Source organism: Canis lupus, chromosome 15 (assembly GCF_048164855.1).
Source record: "Canis lupus baileyi chromosome 15, mCanLup2.hap1, whole genome shotgun sequence".
In the NCBI taxonomy this organism is placed as follows: Eukaryota; Metazoa; Chordata; class Mammalia; order Carnivora; family Canidae; genus Canis; species Canis lupus.
Genome location: NC_132852.1, coordinates 4,186,682 through 4,203,140, shown reverse-complemented (window position 1 = coordinate 4,203,140; position 16,459 = coordinate 4,186,682). Strand labels below are relative to the sequence as shown.

General features: G+C 43.9%; 1 protein-coding gene across 12 annotated transcripts in view; it reads right to left on the bottom strand.

Annotated features, from left to right (window-relative positions):
- Window positions 1-16,459, bottom strand: part of MCPH1 (microcephalin 1) — a 232,935-nt gene that overhangs the window by 179,638 nt on the left and 36,838 nt on the right. For all 12 annotated transcript variants that reach the window (XR_012007363.1, XR_012007364.1, XM_072775785.1 and 9 more), the window contains exons 5-8: window positions 15,279-15,393; window positions 10,062-10,205; window positions 9,106-9,195; window positions 5,881-7,062 (exon numbers count right to left, since the gene is read on the bottom strand). Coding sequence is in view for 10 of the 12 variants with exons in the window: in XM_072775785.1 (XP_072631886.1) it covers window positions 5,881-7,062; window positions 9,106-9,195; window positions 10,062-10,205; window positions 15,279-15,393 (1,531 nt within the window). In the remaining 2 variants the exon portion in view is untranslated. The remainder of the gene's footprint in view (window positions 1-5,880; window positions 7,063-9,105; window positions 9,196-10,061; window positions 10,206-15,278; window positions 15,394-16,459) is intronic.

The following is a 16,459-nucleotide window of genomic DNA, read 5'->3' as shown; positions in this document are numbered from 1 at the left end:
GAGTCTGCTTCTCCCTCTGCCTGTCTCTGCCTTTCTCTGTGTGTCTCTCATGAATAAATAAAATCATTAAAAAAAAAAAAAAAAAAGAGGGCTACAAATATCATTTGGCATCCAATGCACTCCTGCTATTGCACCCTAAGTTCCCTGCCTGCTAGGGTGTCTGCGTCAAAAGACATTGTTACAGCCACATGCTTTGGTTCTAGACGAGAACAATAGTTTTGTGAGGCATTTTGTAAACAAACATCTAAAAGATGTATTAGGACCTTTTAAAACTTAAGACTAATGTCGCTAGTGACATTCTTCACACATAATGTGATCACAAGATGACATGCATCGATCTTCCTCAACTTAGGACTAGGTTACATGCAGATAAATGTATTCGTGATAAGTTGAAAACATCGGCCGTTAAAATGCACTTAATGCACCTAACCTGGGGAGCATCTCGGCGCAGCCCGGCCGACCTTAACCACGCTCGGAACACGCACAAGAGGCCACGTTTGGCCAACCGAAGTTCTCTTGTGAGTTGGGCGCACAGCCTGTTTTATAAAAAGTATTGAGCATCCCGTGTAATTTAATGAATAGTGCACTGGAAGTGACAAACAGAATGGTCGTATGAGGAGAGGAGGGCTGGCAGTGTGCGGGCCATGGACCGCCTGACTGCGCGCTGGCCTGGGGGCTACGGCTCACTGCGGCCCCGCAGCACAGGACAGTAGAGAAATCGTGGCCTAGTTGCTTGGTACAGGAGTAATTCACACTTTCTCTTAAAAAGAATATGCAAAATATTGACTGAATACCTATGACCTAAATGGACTTTAGTTCTTATTAAATATATAGGAAATATGTTTTTAAATATTTAAACCCTAACCCTATTTATATATATTTATATATATATAATATATATATGTATTTTATTTATTTATTTATTTATTTATTTATTTATTTATTTATTTAACAAAGAGAAAGAGAGAGAGAGACCACAAGCCAGGGGAGCAGCAGCAGAGGGAGGGAGTAGCAGGCGCCCCACTGAGCAGGGAGCCCGATGTGAGGCTCGATCCCAGGACTCTGAGATCATGACCTGAGCTGAAGGCAGATGCTTAACTGACTGAGCCACCCAGGTGCCCCTATACATGAAATATTTTAGATTAATTCCATTTAAAAAATGGTATACCTCCTTCTGATTCAATGAGATGTATCACATGCATCAATAAGATCATCAAACTTTCTCATATGGTTGCAAAATCAATCGGAAGTTATAAAAGCAATCTCTACCGTGGGATTATGAATCATGCAGAAATATACAAAAATGCACCTTTTACTATTACTATTGCATTTCTGCCTCTAAGCCCCATAGTGAGCCATAGTAATCCTTCTCTAAGCAGACAGTACTATCCGCCGTGCATGTTCCTGCAAAGCCAGGAGGAAGCCTCATAATCCTTCCTAACACAGAGCTACGGGCGGTGACCACCCCAAGTCGGTCAAACGCTACGTGTTCTATCACAGGGATGAATGCACTAAGAACATCGTACTACGAAGGCTGTCACGAAACTGAAAATACGTACTTGAGCACAGACTATGTAATACGAGTATGGGCGCCAGTTCACCTCCATCCTAAACACCCACTGCGCGAGAGGCCAGCCAACAGGCTAGGAACTACCACACTCAAGAGACAGCTCTTAGAATTCCTGGCCCGTTGTTATTAGACGTTTTTCTAACTGGCGAAATGGATCAAAGAAATGAGCTACACTTGGTGACGTCATCAGTTTGTTAATCAACATAACGGATGTCAGAAATGTTTGCCCACTTAAATTCATGGCTTCCAGAGAACTGGACTGGCTGTTACAGGGGATCCCTCTACCCCGACGTGAGCTGCAGCTGTATCCCTGAGGGTAAATGGCCCTATGAGAAGCTGCAGGGTCAAAATCAGGTGGCCTGATGGTGACAAGGTTACAGAAACACAACCCTAGGATTTTGTCTGTGGCTACTACACCGGACACCGGACAAGGTATGGAGAGTTCACCCGAAGGACAAGACCTGGGACTTCAGCATACAGGTCTATATTGTGGACAGGTCTCCATCTGCTTGCCCGTAAATATTTGATGTCTGTGTCTGAGACTAGAAGAGTGCTCACCTTCATCATCCTCTAATAACTGACAACTACTACCTGTGAAAAAGAACCTAAGAGTTGGACACAATCTGCTTAGATATGGCACGTGTCTATTCGGACGTGTAAATTTTATGAAGCACAGCCAAGAAGAAGGTTGTCTGTTAAACCGATGGACAAGAGTGGGGGTGTGGGTATGAAGAGGATTTCCTCCTGCTTTTGCCAGTGGCCACGTAGCACGACTGCAACCACCTCAGCCACCCGAGTCGCTGAGAAACAAGGAGGAGCCAACTATGCGCTGATTCGGCACGACCAGTCAGCTTTGGTCTACTTGGCAACTAAAACCAGTCTCAGGAAGCTCGTCTGCAGATCGAAGGCGAGCGGTGCCATGGGTGGTGGAAAGTCATCTCAACAGATGAGTCACATCAGGCGGCTTTATGCACTTTTCGTCCTGTGGCGTCAGGAGCGAGATGCCCACTCCCAGGCAGACCCGGTGCGGGCGTATCTGCTGCACTCAAGCTACGGTTCCGGGTTTCCCAGGCCTCGATGCAAGAACGTCCACTCAACTGCACAACAGAGGAGGCTCACGGGCGGGGATTTACCTGAGCACACAGAGAGCCACCTATCAGGTGAAGAGTCTGACCGATTTCCATAAACGCCTTCCGTGCACTGAACATGCTCCGTGAAAGCCGTCAGCTAACGGGCTGGTATCCATATCCGGCGGGACCTGGCTGCGTGAAAAGCCGTTTTCAAAAGGGAAACATAAAATCCTATTGTGTGTCTGCCTCAGTGAATTTTGGCAATCAATTTTGATGACGGGAACACTCGATCTGAACCCCAATTAAGTAAAAAGGTATTCCTCCCCCGAAAATAGAATTCTGTTCTTCTCATGAGACTTGTATCACAAAAACACTGCATTCAATTTTATCTGAGTTGTGTCATAAAAACTTTTGTAGGAATGTCTTTTTGTTTTTTTCTCACCCGAAGGACAAGACCTGGGACTTATTTTGCCTTCTGGTTTACAAAGCCTGAAATAGTTATTATCTGATTCATTAGAGAAAACAATTCATTGACCCCTGAAGTGGATTATATTTTTAAAAAATGAAGTTAGATCTATCACTCTATTGATACCAATATGGAACTATCTGACATTTGAGAAAAGCAAATCTTAAGGGGGCGCCTGGGTGGTGTGGTCAGTGAAGCGTCCGACTCTTGGTCTCAGGGTTGTGAGATCGAGCCCTGTGTCGGGCTCCATGCTCAGCTTAAGATTCTCTCTCTCTCCCTCTCCCCCTGCCCCTAACCCCTGACTCATGTGCTCTTTCTCCCCCAAATAAATAAATAAGGAGACCTTAATAAGGTAATATAATCCTGTATATGCAAGCTCCAAGCGGCCCCGAGTGCTGGCTGCCTCTCTAACTCCTTTCTTGCCAGCCCCCCCTCAGCCCGCTGGCACGCAGCCTCACAGGCTCTGTGCAGGTCCTGCCAACATCTCTCCCTGAGGCCGCGTGCACCGGCGGCTTCCGCAGGCTGAAACGTGAGCGCAGCAGGCCCAGCGCTACGTGCCCTTGGATGCCAGGCCTGCCGCCGTGCCCGCGGTCGCCCACTGCGCCTTCCTCGTGCAGCACGACCTCTGTGCACGGCGCACACTGTTCCCTCCTGGGCCGTCCCCTGGCAAGCCGGCCGGCGGGTGCCCAGAGGAGCCACGGGGGGACACGAGCAAGCAGGACGACGGGGAAGTTTACTCTGTACCAGCTTCTGTTACAGCGAATGTATAGTATTTGCATATGGTTTCTAACATGAGAGAAGTTTAAGAAGAAAACAATTTACCAGTTAATGCAATCTCAGAGATTATTTTTTAAAAAGACAAAATTACGGGGTTCTCCCTCTAATCCTGTTCTCTTCCTACTTATTTGTTAATCTTCTCTGTGACGCGTGACCTTTACTGCACACCGTGCAGTCTTCCGTGGATATCGACAAGGGCAATGAGCACAAGTCAACTGAAAGCAGAAATGGAAAAAAAGCCTTTTATTTCAACATAGAAGAGCGGGCGCTATCGCCCGCCGCACAGTGTTTTCCCGGCTCCGCGGTTCCAGCACGCACGGACTAACGGAAGCTGCCGACTCGAGGCTTCCGTCTGCGGCTGCCGGATACCGGGGGGCTGGTGGCAGACAACCTAACACATCAGGGGGTGTTGATCGTATCACCATGAAACTGGGGACCAGATTTCGGCCAGAGAACGCGTAGGTCTCTCCCGCCCCAGGACGCAAGGATCTTGTCTCTGTGGAATGGAAGAACACAAGGCGACGCCAAGAGGCATCTTTACGGGGAGCACGAGTGTGCGGCTGCACCCCGCGGTGCGACAGCTCCGTCGCCTGATGCTGAAATCCCAAGTGCCCCGTTGGAACGTCCCGTGCCGGCCCCTCAGGGTCGTCCCGGGGCGCCAGGCCCCCGGGGGCTGTGGACGCGGGGTGAGTCCTAGAACATCCTGCCCCAAGGACAACCGCACTCTTCTTAGCAACGCTGGGGTTACGGGGTGCACCACGCTGTCTGAAACCAGCCTCTTTTTCACTTAATTTATATTTGCATGCCATTAAATATTATTCAAAGCCTTTAAAAATAAACAAGATAAAAACTGAGAAAAATGAGAACGTAAGCTTTAAGAACAGGATATTCTTAACTACCAAAACAATTCTATATATCTACTGATTTATATTGACCTTAGAGTCAACATGATTTTAAAATAAATATTTTGAAAACACATACTAAGCCTAACTCAACATAAAATATTAGTTTGTCAAGTTTTATGTATTTTCAGAAAGCTAGGATACAAAAATAAGGTTAAAAACATACACAATTAATTCTTTTCTGAGACTATCTTGGGGACTTCTACCCAAGGAAAAGACAGACATCAGTGATTATTATTTCCATACACGTAACTTCTCCATCTTGAAAACGGTGGTTAAAATCATGGCGAGAACAGACATTGTAATGAAGAGTAAACTCTTGTGAAAATCTTAGCCTAATCTTTAGGTAGTGATTACAGTTCAAGATCTCATCACTTTTGACTGCTGAAATTTATTTGTGCTCATGATCAGGAAGTGTGAAATGTTTCCTATTGTTGCCACTTTTGCTACAGTTTCTACAATTACAGAGTTGTTTCCATGGTCACAATTAAATTACACACAGGAGAAAATCTATTTAAGTGATACACTTAAAGCAAAATAAATAGAAGCCAAACAAGGCCTGATACAGTGAACTTCTTACCCTGGGCAAAAATGTCAGTTTTTTTTTTTTCTTTGTAACTAACACTGCCCAAAGTTTCTTCAAAATAAATACTGGTAACAGATTTACACATTTACTTTTTTATACCTTCTCTTTTCTTGATGGAGTCAATGCCTACACTGCCTTACCATCCCTGAAATAAATAGCTTCCGACACTCTAGTAGGGCGTCTCTGCGCCGTGCGACCTAAGAGGCTCCAGAGACCAGGAAGCGGCCACTCTGGTCACTGCGCACAGTAGGCATCACGTGCTCTCGGCATCTGCGCAGAAAGGCCTGGGGGAGATGCGTTCTGGACAGTAGGTTTGACCGGAGTGCCCAGAAATGCCAGAGGGCGGAAAGGCACCTACCTATCCCTAAAGAATGCATCACTGGAAAATATCACACACACATTATTTAAAATTAAAAAAAGGAAAAAAGGAACTATTTTAATTATGGAAAGAGGGCGACGATGTTACAAGACGGATGCGACAAAGGTAGCTGTAAAGGAGATTCACATACTTCCATCACCTCCCGTGGATGAGTGTTCCTTGTCTCCTGCAGGCGTGTCCACTGTACCTTCACTCACAAAACCACACTGCACTTCACCGCCAGAGGAGCTCCACGGGCGAGAAGCACGATCTTCCTTCTGCGTGCTTCTCACGTCCACCGATCCTTTCATTTCTGCGCTGCTTCCTTCCAGAGGAGTTAAATCGCCATGAAGTCCTTCCCCTCCATGTGCCTCTGGCGGAGCGAGCTCCTCGTCTACGCGAGAGCAGCCTTCCCCAGCCGGGTGCCCATGTTCTCTCCTAGGAGCGGCAGCCTGTTGACAACAGCCTGGGGCGTCTTCAGCAGCACCCGTTCCGTCAGAGGTCAGGAGACCCCTCATCGCGTCTGCTGGCTTGTGTGTAGGTTTCTGAAGACTGGAGCTAGTTTTTGCTGGGACACCGGTGACAACATCCACTGACCTGGGGTGTTTGCCGAGGCAGGAAAAGTCACACATCTGCAGTATGTTTCTTCTCTCCCTCTGAGAAAGTCCTCTGCAGCTGAACTGAGCAGGGCCTGCGGACGGCTGAGGTCCAGGGAGAAGAGCCTCTGAACTCCTTTCCCTAAGATTATCAGGTGAAAAATAATCATCGTACGAGGACACCTCGCCGCCAGGAGCCTCGACAGCAGGCCAGGCCGTGAACGGCAGGCGACCTCCCGACTTCCACAGCTGCACTTGTGGCCCGGCAGCCTTCCCACTGCACTTCTTCTTCTGCAGTCTTTCTTCTGGGTGGGAATTTGAGCTCCCGGATACTCTTTTTCTCTTTGCCGGAGAGCTCTTGGATCGTGAATGTCCTGAAGGGCGGCATTTGCTTGCAGATGGCACAGGGGACAAATTATGTTTCTCGTCAAGCCCCTCCCTGGCTGCTCCCTCCGACTGCTGCTTGTCAGGGGTGACCACTTCAGCTGCAGGATCTCTCTGCCCACGAATCTCTTCTTTGGAAAGAGCACCCGTGGGCTTCTGAGGAGTTAACTGACAGAGGTAACCGGGAGGTGCCAACGAAGGGACACAACTTGTCTTCAGTGCAGGCGAAGAAACACACACATCACTTTTAACTTGGTCCACAAATCCTGCCAGCTTCTCTTCCTGACTTCCGCATCCCGTCTTTCCACAAAGATTGTCAAAAGATGAGTTCAGATCATCAGCAAAGGACTCATCTGGAAAATATCAATGAAGAATCAACTTTTAAAATGGTTTAAATTAGCATAAAAGTAACTTTCAGTTAACCCGTAAGGCAATACTTCTTAAACACAGCCAATGGTTAAAAAGAGTACGACCTATCCTGGTTCTTCTCATTTCCACCTGAGGACACCTTTCAGGCCAGCATTCTTCACTAAGGAACCTGGGCACTGATGGCGACTGTAGGGAGGGCAGGGACAAACCTCTAAAACCACTATGCTCACTTTCTAAACACTCAAACGCATGTGCACTTCCTTCCAGGAAGAGCATTCATACCTGGTCACTAAATTCTCAAGGAGGTCGATAATTCTAAAAGCTAAGAACAAACGCTACTGTCTACATCCAAATTCTGGCCTTCCACGAAGCAGGCCACAGAGAGTAAGAGCCCGCCTGACTCCCATCCTCCACTCAAGTCCTCACGCTGTATTTATACTCAAAAGTGAATCACCTGGTACATCTTAGGGTTCCGACTTCCCATGTATTTTATGTGTGTCTTATGTCCTGAAAACCGTACACGCTTATGCCTCCAGGCCTTGCCTTCCCTCCACACTTTAATCTGGGTCAATCCTATTCAAAACCCACCTTGGATGTCAAAATCTCTGAATCCTCCCACTTCACTGGGTCTAGTAACACATCCTCCTGTATGCAGAACTCTGCCTGAAGTCCCCAAAAGCATGTGTCATATTATTATTATTATTATTATTATTATTATTATTATTATTCCTATCTGTCCTTCTCACTGACTAGAAGCTCCCAGAGCACAGACACTATTTTCTGGAATCCAAAGCCTCTAACCCAAAACTAGTAAAGACTCTACTTTAAAGAATGGAGGTAACCAGCAGGGAGCGGAGGGAAGCCCGTGTGGTGGGGTGGCACTGTACCCACACCAAGTCAGGAGCTAGAGATACAGGACTCTGTTGGTATTAGCAGCTCAATAAGCTTAGCACACTTTTCAGAAAGCTGGCAAGCACTGTGCCATGTCATGAAGCATAAATTCTGAGGTCAGATGCCTAAGTTTGAATCCTGGGTTTGCCACCAACAAACTGTCAACTTTTACGAGCTTCCTGACCCCTCTGGCCTAGTTTTCTCATGACATGGTGGGGGTGACAATGGTATGTACTTTGTGGGTCTAGTGAGAGAATCAGATGAGGTAAAGCACATAAGACACACACAGCACCCAAGACAGGAAAAATGGAATCTGTGTTAGCTACGACCACGTGTGTCCAGCTTATATAAAACGAGTGCGAGTATAAAATAAAAAGATGGAGATTAAGACAAATGAGTAAATAATTTTAACACACACCAAAGGGATTAAAGGAATAACCACACTCAAAAAGGAAGCTGTGGATTGAACTCCTAATACCTCCAGGCTGTTTGTCACCTGTCATAGCACGGCCACTGATCTGGGCCCTCCCAGAGGCACAAGTGGGTGCTTCTATCACATTTCTTAACACTCAGTCAAAGGAAAGCTGTATAAGCATGAAAAATTATCATTCAAAGTCAAACAAGGGCTCCCACATTTAAAGTGCATATATAAAATAAAACCCTGATTTAATTCTTTCCAATGCTCTGCCTCTAGGCAGAAATCCTATCATTTACCCTCTAAAGTTTTCAATGGCCTCTACACACCTCACTGACCCACTTCAGTCACGTCCCATAGTCACTACACATGGTGTGGAACAAGCAGCTCTCATAGTGTTCTCAGTAAGACACAATTTATACTCCAGGCAAATTAGTACGTACAATAATGATTTCTTTTAAAAAATGAGCAATTAATTCTTTGCTAAAAAATCAAGTGACTACAAGAAAAAAACAAAGGAGCCAAAAGAGAGGTTTAACTCACGTAATTTCTCATGCCCTAATTTTATTACAATACCCATTTTTTATTTTAATACCTGACTTCAGGGTAAAATTCATGAATTCTAGTTTTTAACCAACTGTTCTTAGACATCAGAAGAAATTCCAAATAAGAAAATCATCATATTTTCAAAGTTTAAATATATTGCAGAAAATAATTTTACCTGAATACAAAGTATTGTGTGAAATGTTCCATGAAGCTTCACATGGGGTGTCAGCTGGGTTATTATGAGAGTTTTCAAGCATCTGCGAAGCTGCAAACACAATCAAACACTTCATCAGATACAACTCTGACATGTTAGTAGATGAAGGCATGGTAAGGCTACTCCATCTGCTCGTCCACAACACAAACACTGACCTACACCGGGACTTCATATCCTAGACTGACTATAAAACCCTAAACACAAAAAACTCTTACTCAAATCTATTACAGGTAAGATTCATAAAAATAATCCACATTAATCATTTTATAAAAAGGATTAAATCATAGGACACTTAAAGTTAGAAGAAGTTTTAAGGGACACCTGGGTAGCTCAGTTAAATTTAGCACTTGACTCTTGGTTTCGGCTCAAGTCATGATCTCAGGGTCCTGGGATCAAGACCCAGGTCAGGCTCTCTGCTCAGCACAGAGTCCACTTCTCCCTCTGCTCCTCCTCCCACTCATGCTCTTGCTCTTTCTCTCATAAATCAATCAACGAATTAATAAAATCTCTAAAACATTTTTAAAGATAACAAAAATAGAGAAAAACAAAAACTAATGCCTGAGATACCTAATCTAAAGCAGATTCCCTCAAGAGCCTGATTGATTTGTTTAAAGGAAAGCATCCCAAAAATATAAAAAATTATAAAGGGACTATAAAAAAATAAGGATTCTCAACCTGGCCAATATGTGCTTAAAACATATGTTTTAAAACTATAAACTCCATATATGCTTTAAAAATCTCAATGAAGCATAAGAATTTCTGGAAGAAAATATTAAAGTCTATCCAGCAACAGATAAAAATCTGTTAAAATCAAGAAAGAACTAAAATCTCTAGGTGAAGAGGAAAAAAACCCTTCTACCACAATCTATTCACCAAGCATCTGCCTCCCTCTCACTTTATAAAATGCAAGCACTTACAGGTAGGGGAGAGGTTCTCCCTTTTCTCCTTCATCTCCTGTAACCTCCTCAGCATCGTACTATGCTGACCGCTGCACATTTTCATTGTGGGACTATACATCAGCGAGCCGTTCGATTCAAACAAGAGGACAGGGACATCATTATCTGAAAACAACCAAAACATTTAGCTAAAAACAAGCCTTCTTACTTCCACAGTGGGATCCCTTTGAGGAACGGCCCACCGCCCACCCCCAGGGGCTTGGTCTCCCCCCTCCACATCATTACCTCCCACCACCTACGGTCTATCCTCACCTCCACTGCCCCACCCCCCCAAGAGCAGTAACACTAGCTCTAAAACTGCTGGCTGACGTTTGCTGAGAAACGTCCACGTGCTGGGCACCGGGCTGAGCACAATATGGGCACTACTTCACTCAACCTGGCCTGAACCCAGCGCATCAGGTGATCAGTACCCCCATTTAAAGATGAAGAAACTGCATTCTGGTTCCTCAATGGTGATGAAGAGCGGCAGATTGCCACCCCAAATGTGACAGTTTGGCATAAGGGTTTTTTTTGAGCAAAAAGCACTTAAGTCACAGCAAGTGAAAGGAAGGTGCTCTAACTCCCCCCACCCCGCCCCACCCACCACCCCAAACCTCTTCCTGAGACAGGAGATAAAACTCCCAACATTTGTCACCAGAGATGGGGCGCTGAGGCCAAGAGAACTCGGTAAAACAGACCTTGTTAAAATAACTCTCCTCCTCCAGTCCCCTTACATCTTACCTTTCCACAACTGCCTCTCTATGTTCAACATACACACTAAGGTTCTATCACTACTTTGGGATTTCATCTCCTTTGAGAGCCCCCATGTCACAAAAAACGTACAAGTGTGTATGTTCTTCTCCTATGAACCTGTCTTTTATAACAAGCCCCAGTTGAGAACCCAAGATGCACACAGAAAAGGTCCGCCTCTGACAGTGTTCACTCTAGGTCTCGAAACCACCACGCCTAAGCAACCTTATGCGACCCTCAAGAGACACAGACGTAACTCTGGCTCAGGAGTCCAAGATGTGTGCTCTCCTGGAACCCATACCTTGCATATGCCCAGGGAGGACTGGCTCTGACCACCTCCCCTCACCAACCAGTAACAAGACCAAGCATCAAGGTCTTCTTTACAACTCTCAGGCCTCAACAGCCCTAAGCACACTTCTGACAATATGCACACATGCCAGTTATATCCTTAATACCTCACATTTGAAGTGTTTAAAAGGCAATTTTTATTAAGATATAAACTTGATCCAAAAATATAAAAATTTTTATCAGTACCATTTTGCCAAATTCTTTTCAAATAAACCATCACTGATGTAGGAAGAAGGCCCCAAAGCCAAGAGTATAAAGCTGAAGGAATGCAGTACAGTGCTGACCTGAGGCTGGAGAGACCAGACCACAGAGGGCGCGCTGTACTGCAGGGCAGGTTATATATAGGGTTTCGTCCTAAATATTTTTCCTTACAATGACACTGAGGAAGTAGATGCCCTGGATGGGATGTGCACCTGACTTGTGATTTACACCCTTCTGACTCAAGTACAGCTGGTAGATGGTTAGGACACAGTGCCTATAGGGCCCAGTCAGGCAGCCGCTAGGAAGGTCCACATGGGGCTGATGCAGGCTTAGAGAAAGAACAGTGCAGGAGGCAAGCAGTCATTCAGAAGCACGATCTTGGTGGGAATCCGGCATCAGGCAGAAAAGAGATGTCAAGAGCTACTCCATGAGTGTGGTCGGAGCAGCACAGTACACCAGTTAGTGGGAGGTTGTTAGGGAGGGACCAGCACGGCACCAAGAGAAAGAGACCTGATTCTCAGGCACTGGGGTGACTCCGCACGAAAACAAAGGATCAAGGCAGTGTTTTTAGAAAATCATCTGGCAGAGTTACCGATATAGGCTAAATATTCTAGTCAATTCTGTTGTATTATCATGGCAGATTTAAAATAAAGCTTGATAATTCTACATGAAAAATTTCAAAATACAGAGCAGAGAATCTGTGACACGGCAGTACACACTGCAACAACAAATGAGAGCAATCAGTGCTTCCGTTTCTATTCCATGTGTTATACAGTTCTGTGTTTCAATGTGCTGGGAATTGGTCTGAAACACTGAATTTAGGTAGTGAAAATGGCAAAAAAAGAATACAAAAAACACACGGTACTTTAGAGTTTTATGATGTTCTAAAGTATTTTTATAAATCATTAAAAGAATACATCTAGCAAAATAAAAAAGTCCAATTTTAAAAACGGGCAGAACATCTAAACAAGACATCTTTCCAAAGAAGACATACAAATAGCCAACAGGTACATAAAAAAAGTCAACACCACTCATCATGAAGGGAATGTAAATCAAAACCACAATGAGATTCTAACCACATATTAGAATGGCTACTATCAAAAAGGCAAGAAATAATAATATTGGAAAGGATGTGCAGAAATAGAACTCTTGGGCACTCCTGGAAATGTAAATTGGGGCAGCCACTATGGAAAACTCTATGGAGGTTTCTCAAAAAATTAAAAATAGAACTTCCCATATGATCCAGTAATTCTACTTTTGGGTATTTATATTACCTGAAGGAAATGAAAACATTAAAGAAAAAAAAAAAAAAAAAACAGGACAACACTAATGCAGACCCATATTTGCATCCCCTCATGTTCACTGCAACATTATTTACAATATCAAAGACATGGAAACAACATACATGTTCATCTATGGATTAATGGATAATGAAAATGTGGCAGGTACACACACACACACACTCAGAGCAATACTGATATTCAGCCATAAAAAAGGAACAAAACCTTCACATTTCTGGCAGCATGGATAGACCTTAGAGGGCATCATGCTAAGTGCAATAAGTCAGAAAGAGAAAGAAAAATACTGGATGATATCACTTGTATGTGGAATCTATTAATAAGATGAGAAAACAAAGAACAGAACCACCAAGCTCATGGATGGAGAGAACGGATCCGTAGTTGTGTGAGGCCCCAGGGTGGGGGGTGGGGGGGTGAGCAAAATGGGTGAAAGGCATAAAATCCCAGTTGTAAAATGACTGAGTCCTGGGGATGCAATGGATGGCATGGTGACTACAGTTAGTAACACTGTACTACATATGTGAAAGTAGCTGGGAAATTGGGTCTTCAAAGTTCCACCAAATTTTCCAAAGAAAATTTTCTAAGTATGTGTGGTGACAGATGTCAACTGGACTTGTTGTGGTGATCATTTCACAATGTACACACACATCGAATCAGGACACCATACACTTGAAACTAATGCTATGTCAATTATACTTCAAAAGAAATAGAAATGACTCTATAATTAAACACATGATGACAAAAATTTCCCTACATTTTGATTCCATAGCAGTAGCCTGTTGCTACCGAGGACCGAAAAATGTAGCTCACAGATCTCCTAAACTCATTATGTAACATCCGTGGCCTTGTGTAAGACGCAACCGTCAACAAAGGTGACTGGGCTGTTGCTGTCCAGTGCTGTAAGGTTTTACAAGTAATTCAAGACAAAGGAATCAAGTATCTTGAAGCCAAATGATGCCTACACAGAGAAAAAGAAAATACAAAAACTATATACGATCCAAACAATGTCCATGTGAAAGCATCAGGAACTACTGAAGAGACCAGGCCAGAGGGGTCAAGATTCTGCAGAGGAGGAACAGAGAGGCCAGCTGACAAGCAGTGGATGCTTCTACCCCCAGGAGGATTTATCATTAAAGGGCCTGGGGCAGGAGGCTGAAGGTCCTGTCTGTGACCAGGCAAAGAGCAGTTGCTGAGAAACAAAGACACAAGCAAAGAATTTATCAGTATCAACAAACTGAAGAGAAAACTGAAAGCTTTGTAGCACCAAATCCCACTAGACAGGGCGTAGGAGAAAGCTGGTCCTTGCATGCATGTGATACTATCTTCAAGAAAATTGCTCAATTCTGAAGCTACAAGTGACAAGAATACTAAAAATTAAGCCGAATTCTTCTGTGAAATGGTGGAAAGTTCTCTGTGGTGTATTTTTGCTGAGACATGAAATGGAAGCTCAGGACCAGCCCGGGGAAGGGATCCTAGTTATCATGCCAGGCTCTCAGTGGAAAGGTCTCAATGGCCACGCTCTGGCATCAATGTCAAACGAGAAGTCTACCAAGACCTATACCAAAAGTCAGTGAAGCTCAGATTCCAATCAGTCCACATAAAGCCAACAGACCCCACTCCATCTGCTTAGCAGAGGAAACTGGAAACTCTGTGTCTAAGAAAATAATACTGCCTAGAGCTTCGAACATATTTTACAACTAAATGACTTGCCTTTAATTACAAAAACCAACATTCCTACTTAAAGACAGGACCTATACAACAAAAAACAAGAGAAAAAACAATCATACAAAACAAGAGAACAGAGGCATTCTATATATTGCAAATAGAAGAGAAAAAATATGATTTAATCAGAATAACAGGATCAAAAAAAAAAAAACATCCTGGAAACCCTAGAACTACAAAATAAAGTAACTGCAATTATGAATTCAACAGATAATTTTTACATATTAGTGAACTGTAAAAAAGGTCAATAGACAATATACAAACTGATGCACAGAAGGGAAAAAACAATTCAGGCATCTCTGTGAACCCCGAGTAGGATATTTAAAAAGAAAACTGGGCCAATGAACATAAAATTCAAACTGCTGAAGGCAAAAAATGTAAACAAAAGGCAAAGTTAAAAGAAAATATACCTTTAAAAGAGCAGAAATACAATTGTGGGCTAATTTGTAAACGGGCACTATGAAAGCCCAAAGACAATGAAATGTATTTCTTCTCTTTTTTTTCAGTTTTACTGAGGTATAACTGACAAAAATTACATATACTTAAGGGGAAATAAAGGAAAAAGTATATTATCTAACACTTCCCTATTCTGGGTAATTAAACAAAAGACAGAGTATTAGGTAAAAATACAAAGTTAAATACAAAATAACAAAGAAATAAAAATGGACTTCTATTAATAGGCCTTCTTAGCCATAATCTGTGTTTCCATAATCATTCCTGAAAGTAAAAAGCTCCATCCACGTGGTGAGTGACCAAGACTCTGGCCGATGAGCTCACACCGTGGCCCTCGGGCAGGCGCGGTCCACTGCCTGCAGGCTGGAGCCGGGTCCGCCCAGGCGCCCCTGGCCATCGGGCAGCTGGAACAGATTTCTGGACTCACCCAGACTTCTCTTCTGCCTTTGTAGCTCTGTAGCCATTTTCTCGAATTTCTTCTGAAGCCTTTTATCATGTTCCGGTGTTTTAGGAATAAAGTCTTTGGGCTGCATACACTTCCGCTGTGCAAAAAAGACAGGAAAATGAACACTTACTGTACTGCAGCTGCATGACAAGCGTTCACATGCTTCTGAGATCCGTTACAACACTGCGGTAAAACCCCACAGAGGCCCTTCTTGCACTGCATGTGAAACAGTAATATTTCTTTTTCTCTGTGCCTCTGTAAGAACAGCAGCAGAGCTGAGAGACTGAATACTGAATACATACACGAGGTAGCTACGCTTTCTGAGGCATTTTCAGAACCTCAGCATTCTTAGTTCCCATGAAGGTTTTTAAACAAAATGAGTCCTTTTCCTTATTTTCGTTACTCTTATATATCTCTCCTCCTCCTCACCTCAAAATCATGACATGGTAACAAAGTACGAAAGCAATTATTTTCTAACTACCATAGAAAAGAGCCAATATTGAATCTTGCTTTATTGCCCTTAAAGCACAGTAATTCTATTCAGCCAGTAAAACGTAAAAGCTCAAACTACACCTACAAGGTGTGATGAACAGGATGAAGCCCAGCCCAAGGCTAACTTCCAGAGAAAGTCTTGGGTTAACCTTCCCACACCTACACTTGTGTTTCTGATGGAGCTTCTTGTTCTTATTCTTTATTTAACAAGAATATATGTGTCGGGAAGAAGATTCTTGCTATGAGGAGCTTATACTCTATTAAAGAATGATAGAAACTACACATCATTAATGAGTAAAACAGACTGTATATGTGTCAGGAGGGCTAATTCCAGGAGGCCTGCAACTGGCCTGAACTGTTCTCCCAAAACACACACACAGCATGCAGTGTCCTAATGAACAATGTTGCTTTGTAACCATGAGTCCAAGGCATTTGGGGGCATTTGTACTCCGGAGCTGGTCAATTGCTTGTCACCAATGGGAGGGCTCCTCTGCTGGGGGTGGTCATGTAGCGACAACAGGGGTACGTGACCAGCGCAACACAAGAGTCTCCCCTGGTCCCCAGGGGCTCCACAGACCATTGTCCTTCAGGGTCCTGTGAATATTTGTTAGCAACTGAACCCTAGCTACCTGCCACCATGACTACGGTTCGTCAGAAAGGGCTAAGTGCAA